Below are 16396 nucleotides of genomic sequence, written 5' to 3' on the forward strand. Positions count from 1 at the left end.
GACTACAAATAAATTATGGCTTATACATAACTCAAAAACTAAGTGCTGCCTTTTTGCAGGAAACTGAGGGAGCTGGGTCAATACAGATGGTATGCAACTGTATCCACACAATCAATGTGTGTTACAGGCACCCATTGCAAACAACAGTACAACCCCCAACCCCCCTCCCCACCTTGATCGATGGCATCCGGATCTCTTTACTAGGTTCAGCACCTTTCTGAATTCTGGCAAACATTGCAGGGCAGTCTGGAGGAGGCCAAGTACCAATGCATGCCTTGAGCATGCAGTTTCCGGATTTTTCAGGGAGTTGGGTCATTCTCGTTTTTGGCTTGTATCATTTACAGACTTCAGACAGTTCTTACACTATTGAGGGTAATGTGAGGGTTGTGCAGTATAGGAACAGAATCCTCCAAACCACTGTCTAGCCCCACAATCACCATTTTAGCAATTGGATTCGTCTCTGAAGACAAAAATGCTTCAGCACACCTCATCCATTCATGAACTTCTTTCTTCAGGAGACAAGAATCAAACGAATGGAACTGCCTGCACTACACGCATTTCCTCGAAGAAAAAGGCCCAATAATAGTAGATGTGGTAAATCCAACCCATACCGTGACTTTCTCGTCATGCAATGGAGTTTCCACGACAGTTCTAGGATTTTCGGTAGCCCAAATTCTGCAGTTGTGGGCGTTGACAGACCCTCGGAGCGTGAAATGAGCTTTGTTGGTCCACAACACGTTACTCAACCAATCATCATCTTCTGCCACCTTTTGAAACGCCCACACCGCAAATGCCCTCCGCTTCACTAAATCACCAGGTAACAGTTGATGATGCTGATGGATTTTGTACGGATAGCATCGGAGGGTACGCCTCAGTGCCAACCAAACAGTAGTGTATCGAATGCTGATGCGACGTGCGACTGCATGAGCGCTGACTTCCCTGTGCATAGACGAACCCGCTACAGTCTCCATTTCTTCCTGAACTGTCTCAGCAGCATTAGGCCTTGTGCTCTGTCAGCCACTATGGGGGTCTATCGTCTCAACAACCCACCACAGCTGCATTTGTCAACAGACCTTTACCCGTTAGACTCCCCTTCCTATGGTGAGAGTATTGTAACGCTGAACTAGCACATTCACCATTCTGATAATACAGCTTCACTAAAAGTGCCTTTTCAGGTAACGTCAACATGCTGCAACTGCTGGCGCATCTGATTCTCTCTCTCATTACAGCTCCTTTTATACACGATTGTCATGCGCAGTCGCTGACGTTTTGCTGTCCAACGCCATCTGTTGGACATTTTGTTTTTGTTCTAATAAAACCCACATGTCATTTCAAGCATGTGTGTCAATTTTTACCTCTCTATCTACATTATTCCATGGTTTATTAAGTTTTCAAATTTAAACTGTGCCTCAGAACATTCCTGAAGCAAAGTCTTGATCCTGCAGCATTTCTTCATTTTCAAGCTTCGTCTTGGCATTCCTTGTAGCACTTCTTGCTTCTTTGGTAACTTGAAGAGCAAATCTTTCAGCTTCATGCATCTGTTGTATGTCACATGCAAGCAATTTATCTTCCATATTAGAGCCACATTTTATGTCTAAATTTCTCAGGACTTCCAACCTTCCTATTACACCATCATTGAAACATATCACTGCATCTATTACACCAACTTTTAATGTATTTAGTCCTACAAAAACATTCTTGGGTAATCTTTCCCATATGCAATGGCTGAAACTTTCATTTGTATTCTAAGTCCTCCCATGAAGATATTTACTAAGCAAAACAGGATCACTCAGGTCTCTAAAAATTGGTTTTATTTCATTCGTAACAGGCTCAGGAAGAGAATGCTTATGATGGTACATTTGACCACTTTCTTTTGCTTTTTGGTAACCACACCAAGAATCTGCTCCTTTAGGGCAAAGTTTGTGAACAGGATGGTCATCTGTGGACAACTTAAGAAAGTAGGTGGCCCATACAGCTTTTCTCATTGCTGTGACATCATTCAGAGGTGCAGTTTGTCTAATGGCCAATCCATAATAACTCTGAAGCAGGTCTATTTCAGTTTCTGACAATCTGCCTCAGCCAGACAGAGAGTTTCCATCAGATAGCAACTATCCTTTCATTTCTCTCATAGCTTTCTCAATCTAGCACCTATCCTCTTTTGCACATGTCCACAACACTCCAGTTTTGTTATCAAGGTATCACCATAAACATTGAACTTATTAATTTTATTGAAAGCTTTCGAGTCCGCATCGCCTAGGTACTCCATATATCTAATGTCATAAATGGGCACCGACCTCTGAAATATGTTAAAGAGCTCCATTACACTCCATACTTCCATTGTAACAATCATAATTCTTAGAATACTGATGTTCGATATGTCCTTCAGCGTTACCATGGCAGGTGTGGCAGTACTTAAGACAAGGACTCGACATCAACAACTTTTCCATTCTCCAGAGAAGTAGCACTTACAACATCATTCAAGGAAAGATGTCTTCGATGTTCCCATGTCCCGTCAAGTGCAACAGCAACGTCCCTGTTTCTTCAACTAGATGGTTTGGACATAATCATCAAGGCACCTAAAAGTATTTTTATGTACTTGCTGAACCTACTGGGAGAAGGAGGAAGGTCCATCAAACCACAAAACGTTTGAGCAGCCATTTTTCCTTTTCCTATTGTACGCACTACATATACTAACTTCAAATTCACATCATATGAATTATGTACAATGTTCTAAGTCATTTTCGGGGTAAATTTATTGCAGGATCTACACAGAACAACTAATTTTGGCATTAAGCCCTTCCTGCTACTTTGTTGTTCAGTTATTTCCAGGCAGCCTACATCATCATATTGTTTACATTTCTCCACTTCCTGTACTGAAGAAGATAAGATTCCCACATCAACAAGAACAAATCCACTACAAACAGCGTCATTGTTAACACAAAAATTTGAATCATCAGGAGGCATACCATGTGGGAGTTTCTTCCCTGAAGAACTGATAACATAGGTTACTTTACACAGCATGGCTTGCTTTGTTTGTGAACTGGTTACCACGGAATTTCCTTTTATTGAATTTCTTGATGCGTGGCATAGTTTGTACTTATTGCACATTAAAGGATATGTACTTCCACAAATATATGTAGCACTTGGGCAACAAACATCCAGTAACACATGAACAAGCTGCTTCAGTGAAACAAAAGTAAATACTAGCAAAGACAATCATTTACAGACACTAGAAACGTGCATGGTTATCAACAGATACAATGTATCATATATATAATCACTGGAAACAGAAAGTTCACAGTTCTTTTCGAAATTATACTGGTTTCTGTAACAGAAATAAAGGGCGTGTGGCGACATACATGACCGTAACTTTAAAATTTGCTATATATAGGTCATTTTTCATTTGAAACCCTACAATGTATCTATCAATGTAATCATGAAAGACTTTAGAATTTAATAAAGTCATAAAAAACTTAGATTTTTCCACGATTTATAGGTACCCTGTATCCTTAAGAGACTTGAGCACCAATGTCTCAACAACCTTGTGGACAGTTAGCCATGTAGGATCCAAATATATTACTAAGAACACAGTACAGCAACACAGTATTGAATGTTGACTGTCAACAGATTTATATTTCACAGATGGGCACTTCCAAACAAACTGGCTCTGTTTTAATTACAGTATGTCCCTCTATAGTAAAGTTCTTTCTTCTTCTTTTTTTTTCATATAACTTATTATTTTCTTTTCTTATTCCCTTAAGCCCATACACGTTAATGAAGTGAAAAAAAAATTCTGACTAGTTTACTTATGTGAAAAATTCATTATCTAATACAGCCTGGTGGCAGTTTTTTGAAGAATGACAGTCAAAATATATACAAAACATTATCGATGTGGTCTTAAATGAAAAGTGACAGAAAACTTATTAATTAGCTTGTTGTTACTGAAGACGAATTAAGGATTACAACATTCACATCAATAAAGATAATAATTCGAGACGTACTCGGCACCACATTAGTTTCTAGGTGTAATAATACTGGTGTAAGAACTGTGTTGCGCTCTCTTAATAAAAAGTTAAAGAAAGTTCTGATAATAATGTAACACATACAGCATCCTCAGTTGCGAAGAGTTCTTCTAGGGGAATATCTGTTACGGGTGGTCTACCAGGACCACGGTTGCCAACAGAGTTTGATCTCCGAAATGCTGCTCTTTCAGCTGACTGTAAAGAAAAAGAATATAAACAATCTGAAAACCAGAGAGACGTGTCCAACATTACCAAAATATGTATTTCATTTTCTTTGTTCCTCAAAGACAAGATCATAGATACCCTTTGCTGATTCAGAAGTGTGAGGATGCCAACATAATTATTAGCAAAGCTAGTAGGTGTGCCAGTGCCAGAACCTTCCCCCAAGCTCTCAGTACCACTGTCATTACTTGTCCCTTCAGTAGCCTGAAAATGAAAAAGACAGCAGTTAGTTCAGTGTCTCAAGTTCTGCATCACATCACTTGGTCAGAAACACTAAAGTGGAACTTCAATTTTATGTTTTATGCAATTCTAGAACATAAATATGTAGTCTCTGTGAAAAGCCGATTACATTAATGCTACAAATTACCTGATTTTACATTTCTTCCTAGTAGTATTTACCTTGATTCTACATTCTTACCCAACGTCTCACTTGGCTTTGTCCTGTTTTCTTCGTATCGCCATTTGATGTGACTCAACGAGTTATAAGTAGCATAAAAGATACATGGGGCAGAGTTAAGGGAATATTTTAGGCCACAGCAGGGAGGGGAGACTTAAAAGAGGAAATGCTGACATTCATGATCGGCATTGCCAACAAAAGCTGCAATGTTTAGCATCACCACAAAATAATGATACAACTACTGCTACATTGTGTCAGCAATGTAAAAGCATGGCTCTTGGTGCGAAGTGTTTTGGACCACGCCAATATGTGATGAAGAGGCCCAACTGCCACATTTTCTTGTGCAGCTTATAGCTCAGCCTTGTCTTTTTGCATGTATTTCTGATGTACTTTTTACATGTATTTCTGATGTGCTGTATTCAGCAACAATATCAACCCTTTAAATTCAAACCCCGAGTCTCGAAGAATATGCTCGGTCAGAATCAAGGAAACATTGGCCATTTCCAGGTAGGGAGCTCTTATTGGCTGACAACTTGTTACATCACTCAACAGCCAGCGTAGCCACCACGCCACACTAACACACGTAAAATGAGCTTGCCTGCTGGATTTGTGGAGAGGGGGAGTGGTCCTTCAATGATGGGAGTGCAGTTAAGAGTCAAAGCATTTTGTTAAGTGCTCAAATATACTTTTCATGGAGATCACGTGCTATGGCAGAGATGTCACATGGAAATAGAACAAGGGTATGTGATAGCACATTTTAAAGACTTTCGTGTTTAAATCTGACACAATACAGTTGCAACAACTATATATACAACTCTCATAAGGTATATACTTTGCACCACACACTGTAGATTGTCAAGATTGGTAGCAGCGATAGAATGCATGAAGCGAAACTGTAGCGCCTGGGCTTTCTTTTAAATTTGCATTTTACATAGTGCACAGAAATTCATTGAGCCAATTTCTAATAGTGTAACATCAATTGACGAAATAAATTCATTTTTTTTATGTGTCTATTTCTCTCTCACACTTTGACAGGGTAGAGAATATGAAGTGTGGTGAGCATATGAAGTGCAGCTCATAAGAGAAATGTTAAACAATAACAAAATGGTGACAAAGTATGTCATCAAGCAGATGTCCACGTTTATGCTTATGGTTTAACCACTTAGCTGCTGTGATAAAATATTTTCTTTGCTACTTTATTTCAGTCACTTACAACGCATCTAATAAAAAATACTGTGTTTCCTAAGTTATTTTGCTAAACTAAGGCACTTTAGCTTGTAGCTGCTGAAAATTTGTTTGTTCAGGTCGATTTCTTTTCACCGAAGTACGCTCCATCGCATAGCATTTATAGTAATTTTCTTATTTAAACAGAACCCATCAAATGTGTAAACTTTCATTCTTTGACAAATAGTACCCAACATTTATACTGTTAAGCTTTGGAAAGTTTGAATCATGAACTTAAAATTGGCTAACCATTAAATCTCAATAGGATCTGCAGAAACGTAAAACCACCACTCACTTTAAAGCTAAATTTATTTTGCAAGTACAATTTTTAACCCAACAGACAGAAATGTTCACAATTAAAGCATTACATTTTTGACACACCTACTTTTCTTATTTTTTTCCGATAATGATGTGGTACGTGGTATCTGTTAATGAGGGGGCCGCATGACTATAATGAACCTCTGATGGACTACATACAATCCTCTTCTATTTGAGTCTTGTGTTTTTGCAACGGAAAACTACGATGTGTGATACTTTCATTAATTTTTTTCTCAGTAGAAAAAAAATTTTAAAAATCCAAAATTAATAAAAAAAAGGCTACCCTGATGCAAACAAACCACAGATAGTGAACAATAGAATAAGAATTATTGCATGTTCATTGTGGTAGCTACATCTGTTCCATGTGTTTGTGAGTTGTGCAAGTGAAAAATCATCAGACATAAACAGTAATTTCAACAAAAAACACCAAGTGTCTTCACTAGAAGAAAAGATGGAGATATAAAAACAAGTTGACTCTAGTATAGTGACTCTTGCACAGTTCACAGCATTTCTTGGAATTTCAGTGACATCTTTAAATACTATTGTGAAGAAACGTGAAGACAGGAACTTCTACTGTCGCAGATCTTCTTCTAAGAAGAACAGATCGATGAAGTCATTGCCACTTAATTGGAATCAATTCTTGCAACGTGGTTCAAGCAAGCATGCACAGCAAATGTTGCCATAGATGGAACTCTCTTGAAAGAAAAGGCCCTATATATTGCTGCCCAGTTGGGAATTGACCATTTCTGAGCATCCAATGGATGGATAGACTGATGTAAAAACTGCAACAATCTAGTTTACAAAACATTATGCACTGAAAGTGCTACTGTTATCAAAAAAAATGTTTTGTGACTGGAAAAGTGAGTTGAGATGGGACTGACTGGAGGCTATGAAGTGAAAGATGTTTTCAACGCAGACTTAACAGAACTGTTCTATAATCTGCAGTCAAATAAAACTTTGCCATATGATGAAAACATCTGTCATGGTGGCACTATGTCGAAACAGAGTGTCACAGTTTTGCTGTGCTGCAATGTAGATGGCCTGTAGGAGCTTCCGCTCTTGTAATTTGTGAAGTTTAAAAAACCACGCTACTCAAAAATATTAAAAAGTTGCTCACAAAGCACACAGCAAATTCAAATTCCTTGATGTCTGAAAATTTTTGAAGACTTCCTCATCCAGTTAAATGATCAAATGGGGGCAAAAAATAAAAAAATAGTTCTATTCATCAATGTGCTGCACATCTGAAAAGTTTTTATATGCTGAGAAATGTTAAAGTAATATCCCCCTCCCACTCGAAACTCCACTAGCTACTTGCAGCCTCTAGATTTGGCGATTATCCATGCTTTTAAATTTAATTACTAGAAGCAGTTAGTGCAGAAAGCAATTGCAATGATTGACGGAGGATTACTTGAAGCTGCATCCACACTGAAGGTAGATCTCCTCGATGCTCTTAACTTTATTCCGGAGGTGTGGAATAGGATAAGCCTCAACACAATACAAAACTGCTTTAGAAAATGTCATTTTCCGACACATGAGGGAGACTACATCGACATGCCTAATGTTCTGGATGAAGAAGAAGGGAAAGACTGGGGTGTAGTGTGACCAGCAGACTTAGATTTCAGCAAGTTTGTTTCATGTGATGCAAATTCAAGTGTATGCGAAATAGACTCTATTGGCCACATAGTGAAACAGCGTATCAGACTTAATTGTGGTGCTGGAGGAGGAGGAGGAGGAGGAGGAGGAGAAGAAGAAGAAGAGGAGGAGGAGGAGGAGGAGGGAGGAATCTAATGAAGAAATTCCCGAAAAAGTGAGTTTCTTTCAGGCACTACAGGGCAGCAATTTCATGTGAAAGCCAATATGCTAGCAATGTTATCAAGTTTTGGACACAAATACTATTTACTTAAGCAGCATGAAAAATCCAAACAAATTAATATTTTGGACTGGGTTAAGAATACTGTATTGTAATTAGGAATACTGTATTGTAATTACTAAATAATTAATCTGTAAATAAAACTTATAGCTCAAATCTGTTTTATATTTCATATATTGACTATCAACAATCCAGTTTAATAGCCTAATTTGTGGATGTTGAGTCAAATGACTTTTCTTTTGTATTTTATGTGCAAGGAAGTCCTCATCTTGTGTCACTTTTCCTATTAGAGCTTAGTGGCTGTTGGCAGATCGTGGCAAGTCCACCACATTAAGTTTGAATTATTCATCATTGCTGTCCAGAAAACTTCGTATTGCATTTTATTTTTCTTTTACATTGCAGTCTGTAGAGTGAACAAGTACTTTCAAAATTTCCATCTCTGAGTGCTGACATTTTGTGTAATTTATAGTCTTTGGTACAACAGTGCACATGAGCTGTTCTGCAAGAGAAATATGTTTTTCGCCCTGCATGAGATTCTTTTTCCCATCCCCTCAATGCTTATCGCTACCCCCATTCTGTAGTGGCCAAAACCACTTTGTATGGATCACTACATAGTAAGTTTACATACCTTAACCTATGAAACATTAAAAATTCCTAATGTACTGGATTACAAACTATAAACATACACAAAAGCTGCAAATCAAAATCTGTACAAAATTTCATTCTCCTCCTCCTAGGTAGCAATTTTAACAACATTCATAATGGCAACTGACATAAGCAGTTCACAAATCCAGAAACAAATAAGAAAGAAATTTCAAAATGGTATGTCATATAATAGACCTATTATAAAAAAAAGTGGATTTTGCCACCAGTAATACTACTGCCACAAATTATATCTTAAAACAGGCAGTTTTGAGGGTTCTTTCATTCTACGTTCACCTCAAAACTAGCAAAAATTTATAGCGCACATGGTGAAATAATCTGAAAGGTGTGAACTACTGTGAAAACTGCTGGATTACAACACTGGATGTTTGTTACATCTTGGTTATTTGTTTACCACCTGCAGTCAATAGCTGTATAGCATGGTGACATCATGCTAAAGCAGAGGCTTCTCACCAAGATTACTTGGCGGCTTGTTCCACAGTACAGCTGAGGTGACCAGTGTATGTCAGTACAGCAAATGGAATGACCACGGCTTCCACTTAGGTTTAATGTATATAGTTACACCTTGTCACCCTCACTACTGTGCATTAATTTTACTTACAGTAGTTCTGCTCGGAGCCTGTCAACAGAATCCGGAAGTTATTGTGCCTCTACCAACTGCAGCCAATGTAGGCTCCTCCATCTGCTATGGGTGGCACCATAATTAACAGGACATGTTCAGTGAACAGTTGTGTAATGGCTTGTTCATCTTTGTTTCAATCCTCAACGGTGTTCAATGCATTGTGATGGCAGACAGATTGTTATAAATGTAACGGACTGCTGGGAGAAAGAAACACTGAAATCACAGCAGGCTTAACTTTATTTCATATTCATTGGTATAAATAAGTTCCACATGTGAAGCAAAACTTGTGTGTGTGTGTGTATATATATACGTGATTTCACAAAACCTGCTTTGTTTACACTATAGCACGTGACAAGTTTGAAGTGTAAGCGGTGTAGTTGGCAATACTGCAGAACGTTCCACTTCAACTGCTCAATGCAATGAACAAGGAGAAGTTGACTAGAGGTCATTGTACTCGTGTCAGCAGAGTGCAATGCATTGCCATTGACTACGGAAGGAAAATGCACTCCCCCACATGTTAAGATTCCACCCTATTTAACAGTTTTTGGCTTAATCCACCACGTTCATCTACTTTTGCTTTTTCTGGGTGAGCACAAAGGAAAGATTTCACAAAAACACACATTTTGATGTATAAATTGTGGCTGTAGCACGTCATAAAATAGCTTGATTACTTGTGCCCAGATATCAAGTTCAATTTTTTTCACAAGTTTTTACTTGCTGTCACACACCTGTGATTTTTTTAAAGAACTCATGAAATTCATTACTGAAAATTATTGCATCAACACTGTAATGGACTACTGTGTGATACCACCATTTTCTCCTGGCTACGAGATCGATTTCACTAAGCATTGTGCTTCTGCTTCACAATTTATTCTATTAGATTTCATCTTTACCTGCCGAATCACACTCTACAGCAAAATGGAGCTTGTGAAGATTTACTTACGATCATATATGCAGTTCTTTGTTTGCATGTCCTTTCTTATAATTATTTACCTATCCTTTAGCACCACGTACCACACTGTTCTCTCTACTTCAGTAATAACATGAAACTCATCTCCATATAGTATTCGCACAACGATAACTTCTTTCAAAACATATTTTTTAACGCCTTTTCCTCCATTTTTGATCCTCATTGTTGCTGCTTAGATCTCTTGCTCATTCGATCTTTACCAGTTCTGAAAATATGCCTTTGCTATAACCAAAGTCCAGCCACGAAAGCTCATCCTGAAATCCTGTCAAGTTGTTGTATATCTACCAACAGACCAATCATAAAAATCACCATCTCTGGATGCCACTATTTCTCCACCATTTCTAAATGCACCAGTTCCTAACCCTCCGCCACTGGTCTTGATAATACTACCAAAGACCAGACCTTCCAGAATCACCTTTTCTGGTTTCCCAAAATCCTTACTTAAACATTATTTTCCTGCATGTCATCTGTGAGACATAGGACCCCGCACTCCAACAGTCAAATTAAAACTTTCATCACCATCTCAGAAATCTTCCTGTACTATTTACATATTAGTCCAACTTAGCAGTACCACTAACAAGCAAAGATCCTACCAATTCCTCATAGCTTCCAGACACTACCTTACACTACTTTGATTCCCACATCCTCAGAAATTTCTTTTATACCTCATAATAAAATTATATATAAAAACAAAGATGAGGTGACTTACCGAACAAAAGCGCTGGCAGGTCGATAGACACACAAACAAACACAAACATACACACAAAATTCAAGCTTTCGCAACAAACTGTTGCCTCATCAGGAAAGAGGGAAGGAGAGGGGAAGACGAAAGGAAGTGGGTTTTAAGGGAGAGGGTAAGGAGTCATTCCAATCCCGGGAGCGGAAAGACTTACCTTAGGGGGAAAAAAGGACAAGTATACACTCGCACACACGCACATATCCATCCACTCATGTGTGGATGGATATGTGCGTGTGTGCGAGTGTATACCTGTCCTTTTTTCCCCCTAAGGTAAGTCTTTCCGCTCCCGGGATTGGAATGACTCCTTACCCTCTCCCTTAAAACCCACTTCCTTTCGTCTTCCCCTCTCCTTCCCTCTTTCCTGATGAGGCAACAGTTTGTTGCGAAAGCTTGAATTTTGTGTGTATGTTTGTGTTTGTTTGTGTGTCTATCGACCTGCCAGCACTTTTGTTCGGTAAGTCACCTCATCTTTGTTTTTATATATAATTTTTCCCACGTGGAATGTTTCCTTCCATTATATTCATAATAAAATTACTTACAAATGCCCTCTCTAACTTGAGCAATCAGTTCAATCATGGTGGATTTGTCAGGAACCTTGCTGCATCAGTCCCCTTCAGTACAAACATTTATTTGTGACCCTTCCTACTCACCATAAATACATACCGAACCATGAATCCAATTCCAGTGGCCCCTTTTTCAGGCACACTTAGTGGGACACTTACTTGTGAGCATCACGTAATTTGAATTTGTTTCTTATTACTGCACGGATGATTTTATGCTAAAGATCTTGGCAGTGAGCTGTAGTTCAATCACTACCAAGTAGGAGTATCAGATGAGATGGCCCTGAACTGCAGAGACTGGTGAGTAAATAGCTGTTTCAGATAACATGTATCCGATATATTAATGGCAGACTGTACATGAACAACGAAATTTGGTTTGTGTCTCAAGTCTTACACTGCAGTAGAATGCTGGGAGCTAATATGGCCATTGCACTGATACACCTTTCGAAGGAATGATAGTTGGTTGCTTGCAAGCAACTAGCTTTATATATTTAAACAAAAATTAATTTCTAATTATAGTCTTTGAAAAAGCTGGACATTTCTTTTGAGAACTGTGGTTCTAAGGCTTGTGAACTCACTACAAATCTCGAAGATTCCAGTATAATGAGATTCTTTTTTTTTTTTTAAAAAAAAAAAAAAAAAAAAGATTCTCCAAAATATTAGTTTTGTCTCTTTTCCTGTTAATATATCTCCTGTCAACTGAATACCTCTCCAGTTTCACATGTTTATTAGTTCCAGAAATGCAGAACTTAAATTAATTGCTATTAATTTCTATGTTATAGTTACTTAATTATTGTAACTTTAGTAGAGTGCATACACATATTACAAATTAGTTTGTTCTAAACCACACAAATAAAGAACCGAAAACTTAATACACTGTAATACAAGTGTTATTCAGTATATCTAGGATACAACCTTGTTCTACAACAAAACCCTTAATTTCCCAAATCTGTCGGTACTTGAAGCTGCATTTTACACTTTTTCTTTAGCATTTCTTGGTGTACTTCATGCTTAAGAAAAATTCACATGTCATTACTAAGTTTTCAAATTCTGAAATCCAATCCACTCCACAAAAACAATAAATATACCCAAATTTGAAATATTTTTCACATTATGATCAAAACTGCACAAGTTTAAACGAAACTTCTTGCTTGACACCAAAATATTTTCCAGGCTTACTCAAAATAAAACATCTTTGACAGCTGTAACAGATGACATTTCAAACTGACAATCAAAAGAACAAATATTTATCTTTGGATAGTCTTTCATTATCATGACAAAGAGATATTACGACTTGTCACCATTTGAGAAAGGGCAGAATAATAAAAAGGGGGGTGCACTTGTGGGATAGTGATTATATCACGACAGGGATTATTCCAAGAAATTTTACACCATTAGATCATATTAGACAGTAAAAGAACAAGACATCAAGTAAATATTGATAATCCAGATTGAAGATTGTCATCTCCATGTTACAAATGAAACTTCATATTTAAAATACACCCATTGCACAGGAAGTAGAAAGGACCTATAAAACACCATATCAAATACAGGGTGTGTTCCAGAAGGACTGGTCAATACTCAGGGATATGACAGAAACTATAATTCAAAGCAAAAGAAGTCTAAAGTTTTCTGCTGCACATTAAGTTTTGCACAAGTTAAATTAAAAACTTAATGCATAGCATGCAAAACGTATTTTTCTTTCAAACTGCTGCAATTAATACACAACTTTCATGAAAACAGCCACCACAAGAAACTTGTCAAAGAAGTGTATGAAACATTGACTTCAAGTGCCTATTGCAGGAGCTATGAGTGCTTGAGGAGCTACGAGTGCTTGTTCATCTTTGTTACTGTTAAACAAATCTCTTCTTCTGAACAAGTGCTCGTAGCTCTTAAGGCACATATTTTAGAATTCAAATGTACTAGATATTTTTGCTTCAAATAATTGTTCCAATCATTTCCCTGAATACTGACCATTCCACCTGGGACACCCTATGTACGTAAACAATCTCCAATCTCATGGACACACAGTCGCAGTTTAATTTACACAGCACTCAGAAAACTCTATATTATTCTTCTTGTTTTTAAATCAAGGAGATAAACACTCTACATTGCCTTAGCGAAAAATCTTACATGTGTACACGAGAAATCCTTATAACCCACATAGCTCACCTGTATGCGTGGAGAAAATTCTGTATCTGAGCGAAGAAATGTGCATAGATTTGTAATAATTTTAGCATTTGGACAAGGAATTCTGTTTACACACAATTCGACCAAACGAGATAAGTGTTCTGCAGCCAGGCTCTGCAACAAAGTCAGACAACAATAATTAAAGAGAATCACATTAATTAAATTTGAAATACTAATCATATTCTTAAAGAATATTGTAATAATACAGGGAAAAGCTATCTTCTATTTCTGTATCTATAAATTTAATGTCAAGCGGCTGTCACTTGAAGCAGCAGCATTATAATACAACTTGATGAACATTTTTTTATACACAATTTACAGAAGAAGGTGTGTTATTAGAAACAGAGGAGTATCTCACCTGCAACTGTTCATTTTCCTCCTTCTTGATGGCTTCCATCAATGGTTTTACAACGGGGCTAAGCTTCTCTGGCAGACACTGCAGCATTGTTACAGCCCCAGCAAGAGCAGCCTGAGTTCTGCATAAAGAGAAATTCATATTACCTATCCTGATATATAGGAATGCATACAAGAATGTGATAATATGGAATCAACATTTTATATGGAATGCCCCATTATTCTGGCTGGAAGGTGCAGCACCCGTGCGGTGGTTGGGAGAACTGTAACTAGACACCCCCCTCCCCCCAAATCCAAAAAATTAGCCACCTACCCACCTCTGCGTTTCACTTGTTCACATGGGAGGTGTCCGAGATTGTCTTCTGGTTTTCAAAATTTATTGACGAATAGTTTGTGCTAATTACACTGAAATGTGTAGTTTAGCTAACAAAATTTTCATAGTGTGTAAATATTATGAAAAAATTCAACTATATTTTCCATGAAGCCAATTTTGTTTATCTTCTCTTTCAACCAAAGGCAACAACATTTTTTCCAAAATGTTAGTGTTGATTATAAAGAATCTTTTGAAAACATAAAACGGAATCCCTTCTACATATGGTTCCATACTATCAACCACTTTCAGCTTGATTCACAGTAAAATTTACTTTACTTAAATATAAAATAATTTATTTATTTATGTTTCTGCTCTTAATTTCTAGGTATTTATTTTGAATCTTTTGTTGCTGAATGCTGAGAGCAGCACTGTCCAAAAAGAAATAAATAAAAAAGAGTTAAGAGCGGGACAAAAGTAAAATGGAGTTGGCCATCTGCAAAAAGAAAATGAGCCTGAATAAACTTTAGATCACCAAAAAAAATTACTCTCAGATAGCTGGCTTATGATAAAGATGCACCTGCAGTTAAGAAGGAAACTGGGTGATATTCTGATCTCAAAGATGATTTGGAGAAAGAGTTGATGGATTATCTTTTTTCAGTGGGGGCACAATTCTATAGCTTTAAAAGGTTGGATATTTGTCGAATGGCTTTCCAAATTACTAACCACAACAAACAAAGTCACCCTTTCACACAGGATTTAGCTACACCACTTCCTCAAATGTACGAAGAGCCAACTGCTGACAACACAAATAACACTTCATTAACATCAGCAGACTCTCTCAAAACCTGAAGAGAAATCATGACAAAACTGAAGAAAACGAAAGCCTCACCCCACAGTTAATCCTCATCTGATGAAAATATTCAAAATGTTTAAGAGGCACTCTTGATTTTGATGTACCTGCAGAGGAAGGAGGTCATGTGCAGGAGGATGCAACATGAACAGGCAGTCACCGATTCCAGACTCGGTGAACTGTGGGTCCAATGTATGATCTGCATGTACGGGGCTCACAGTGAATGTAGCGATGCAGGTATCCCACAATATGGTTGTGTCTACTGCAAATGAAACTCGTTGTGCACAAACAGTAAATTATCTTTTCTTCTTTTGATTAAGACAAGTTATGTTGTGAAATAAAGAGTTTACGCTGTTGATATTTCTTTGTTTTCCATCAAAAAATCTCATTTTGGAAGAAAAATGAGTTAATTTCAGTTTTGAGGGTAGGATTCCATTTTACCTTCACCAAAAGTCTACCACTCCTCCCCCTTCGTCTTCTTTAACTACTACTTCTTGGCTATCTGAAAACTGAAAATATCTCCTACTTGTAGCGAGAGTTTTTGTATCCAAGTAATAACTATTTCCACAAGTGCCGGTCATCTGCTGCCATAGATCATTAATGCCAAATTTTGCCACATTGTCATAATGGGAACATTTGTCATATGTCCCACATTGACTTCTGTGGCTATTTCAAACACTGTCGCTTGTCTATTAGTACTGACAGCTCTATGCAAATTGCTGCTGCTCATGATTCTTAAGTGAAGACTGTTGGCCACTGTGTTGCCTGTGGTGAGAGGTACTGCCTGAAATTTGGTATTCTTGGCACACTCTCGACACTGTGGATATCAGAATATTGAATTCCCTAATGATACTATCGTCATCTGTGTATCGCTGTGTGTTGCTATCCCATGACTTTTGTCAGCTTAGTGTATAATGGCAACATGCACAGCATCTTTGTGAGGTAGTAACACTGTTCATCTGTATTCTGACATCACTGGTTTCTGCAGCAGAGGTAGATGGTATTAAGTTCCCTAGTTGGAGACCATATGAAAGTCTATCCAGTTCGTGACAAATAGAATATGTTGTATCCAGGAAAATTTG

The 16396-nt window shown here is 37.6% G+C and overlaps 1 protein-coding gene across 1 annotated transcript in view; it reads right to left on the reverse strand.

Moving 5' to 3' along the window:
• The window catches only part of LOC124774960 (TATA-binding protein-associated factor 172), a 307412-nt gene that overhangs the window by 171566 nt on the left and 119450 nt on the right, over positions 1-16396 (reverse strand). The window contains exons 17-20 of the mRNA XM_047249684.1: positions 14156-14273; positions 13780-13911; positions 4326-4448; positions 4107-4217 (exon numbers count right to left, since the gene is read on the reverse strand). Of these exons, the coding sequence (XP_047105640.1) occupies positions 4107-4217; positions 4326-4448; positions 13780-13911; positions 14156-14273 (484 nt within the window). The remainder of the gene's footprint in view (positions 1-4106; positions 4218-4325; positions 4449-13779; positions 13912-14155; positions 14274-16396) is intronic.

This window comes from Schistocerca piceifrons, chromosome 2 (genome assembly GCF_021461385.2).
Source record: "Schistocerca piceifrons isolate TAMUIC-IGC-003096 chromosome 2, iqSchPice1.1, whole genome shotgun sequence".
In the NCBI taxonomy this organism is placed as follows: domain Eukaryota; kingdom Metazoa; phylum Arthropoda; class Insecta; order Orthoptera; family Acrididae; genus Schistocerca; species Schistocerca piceifrons.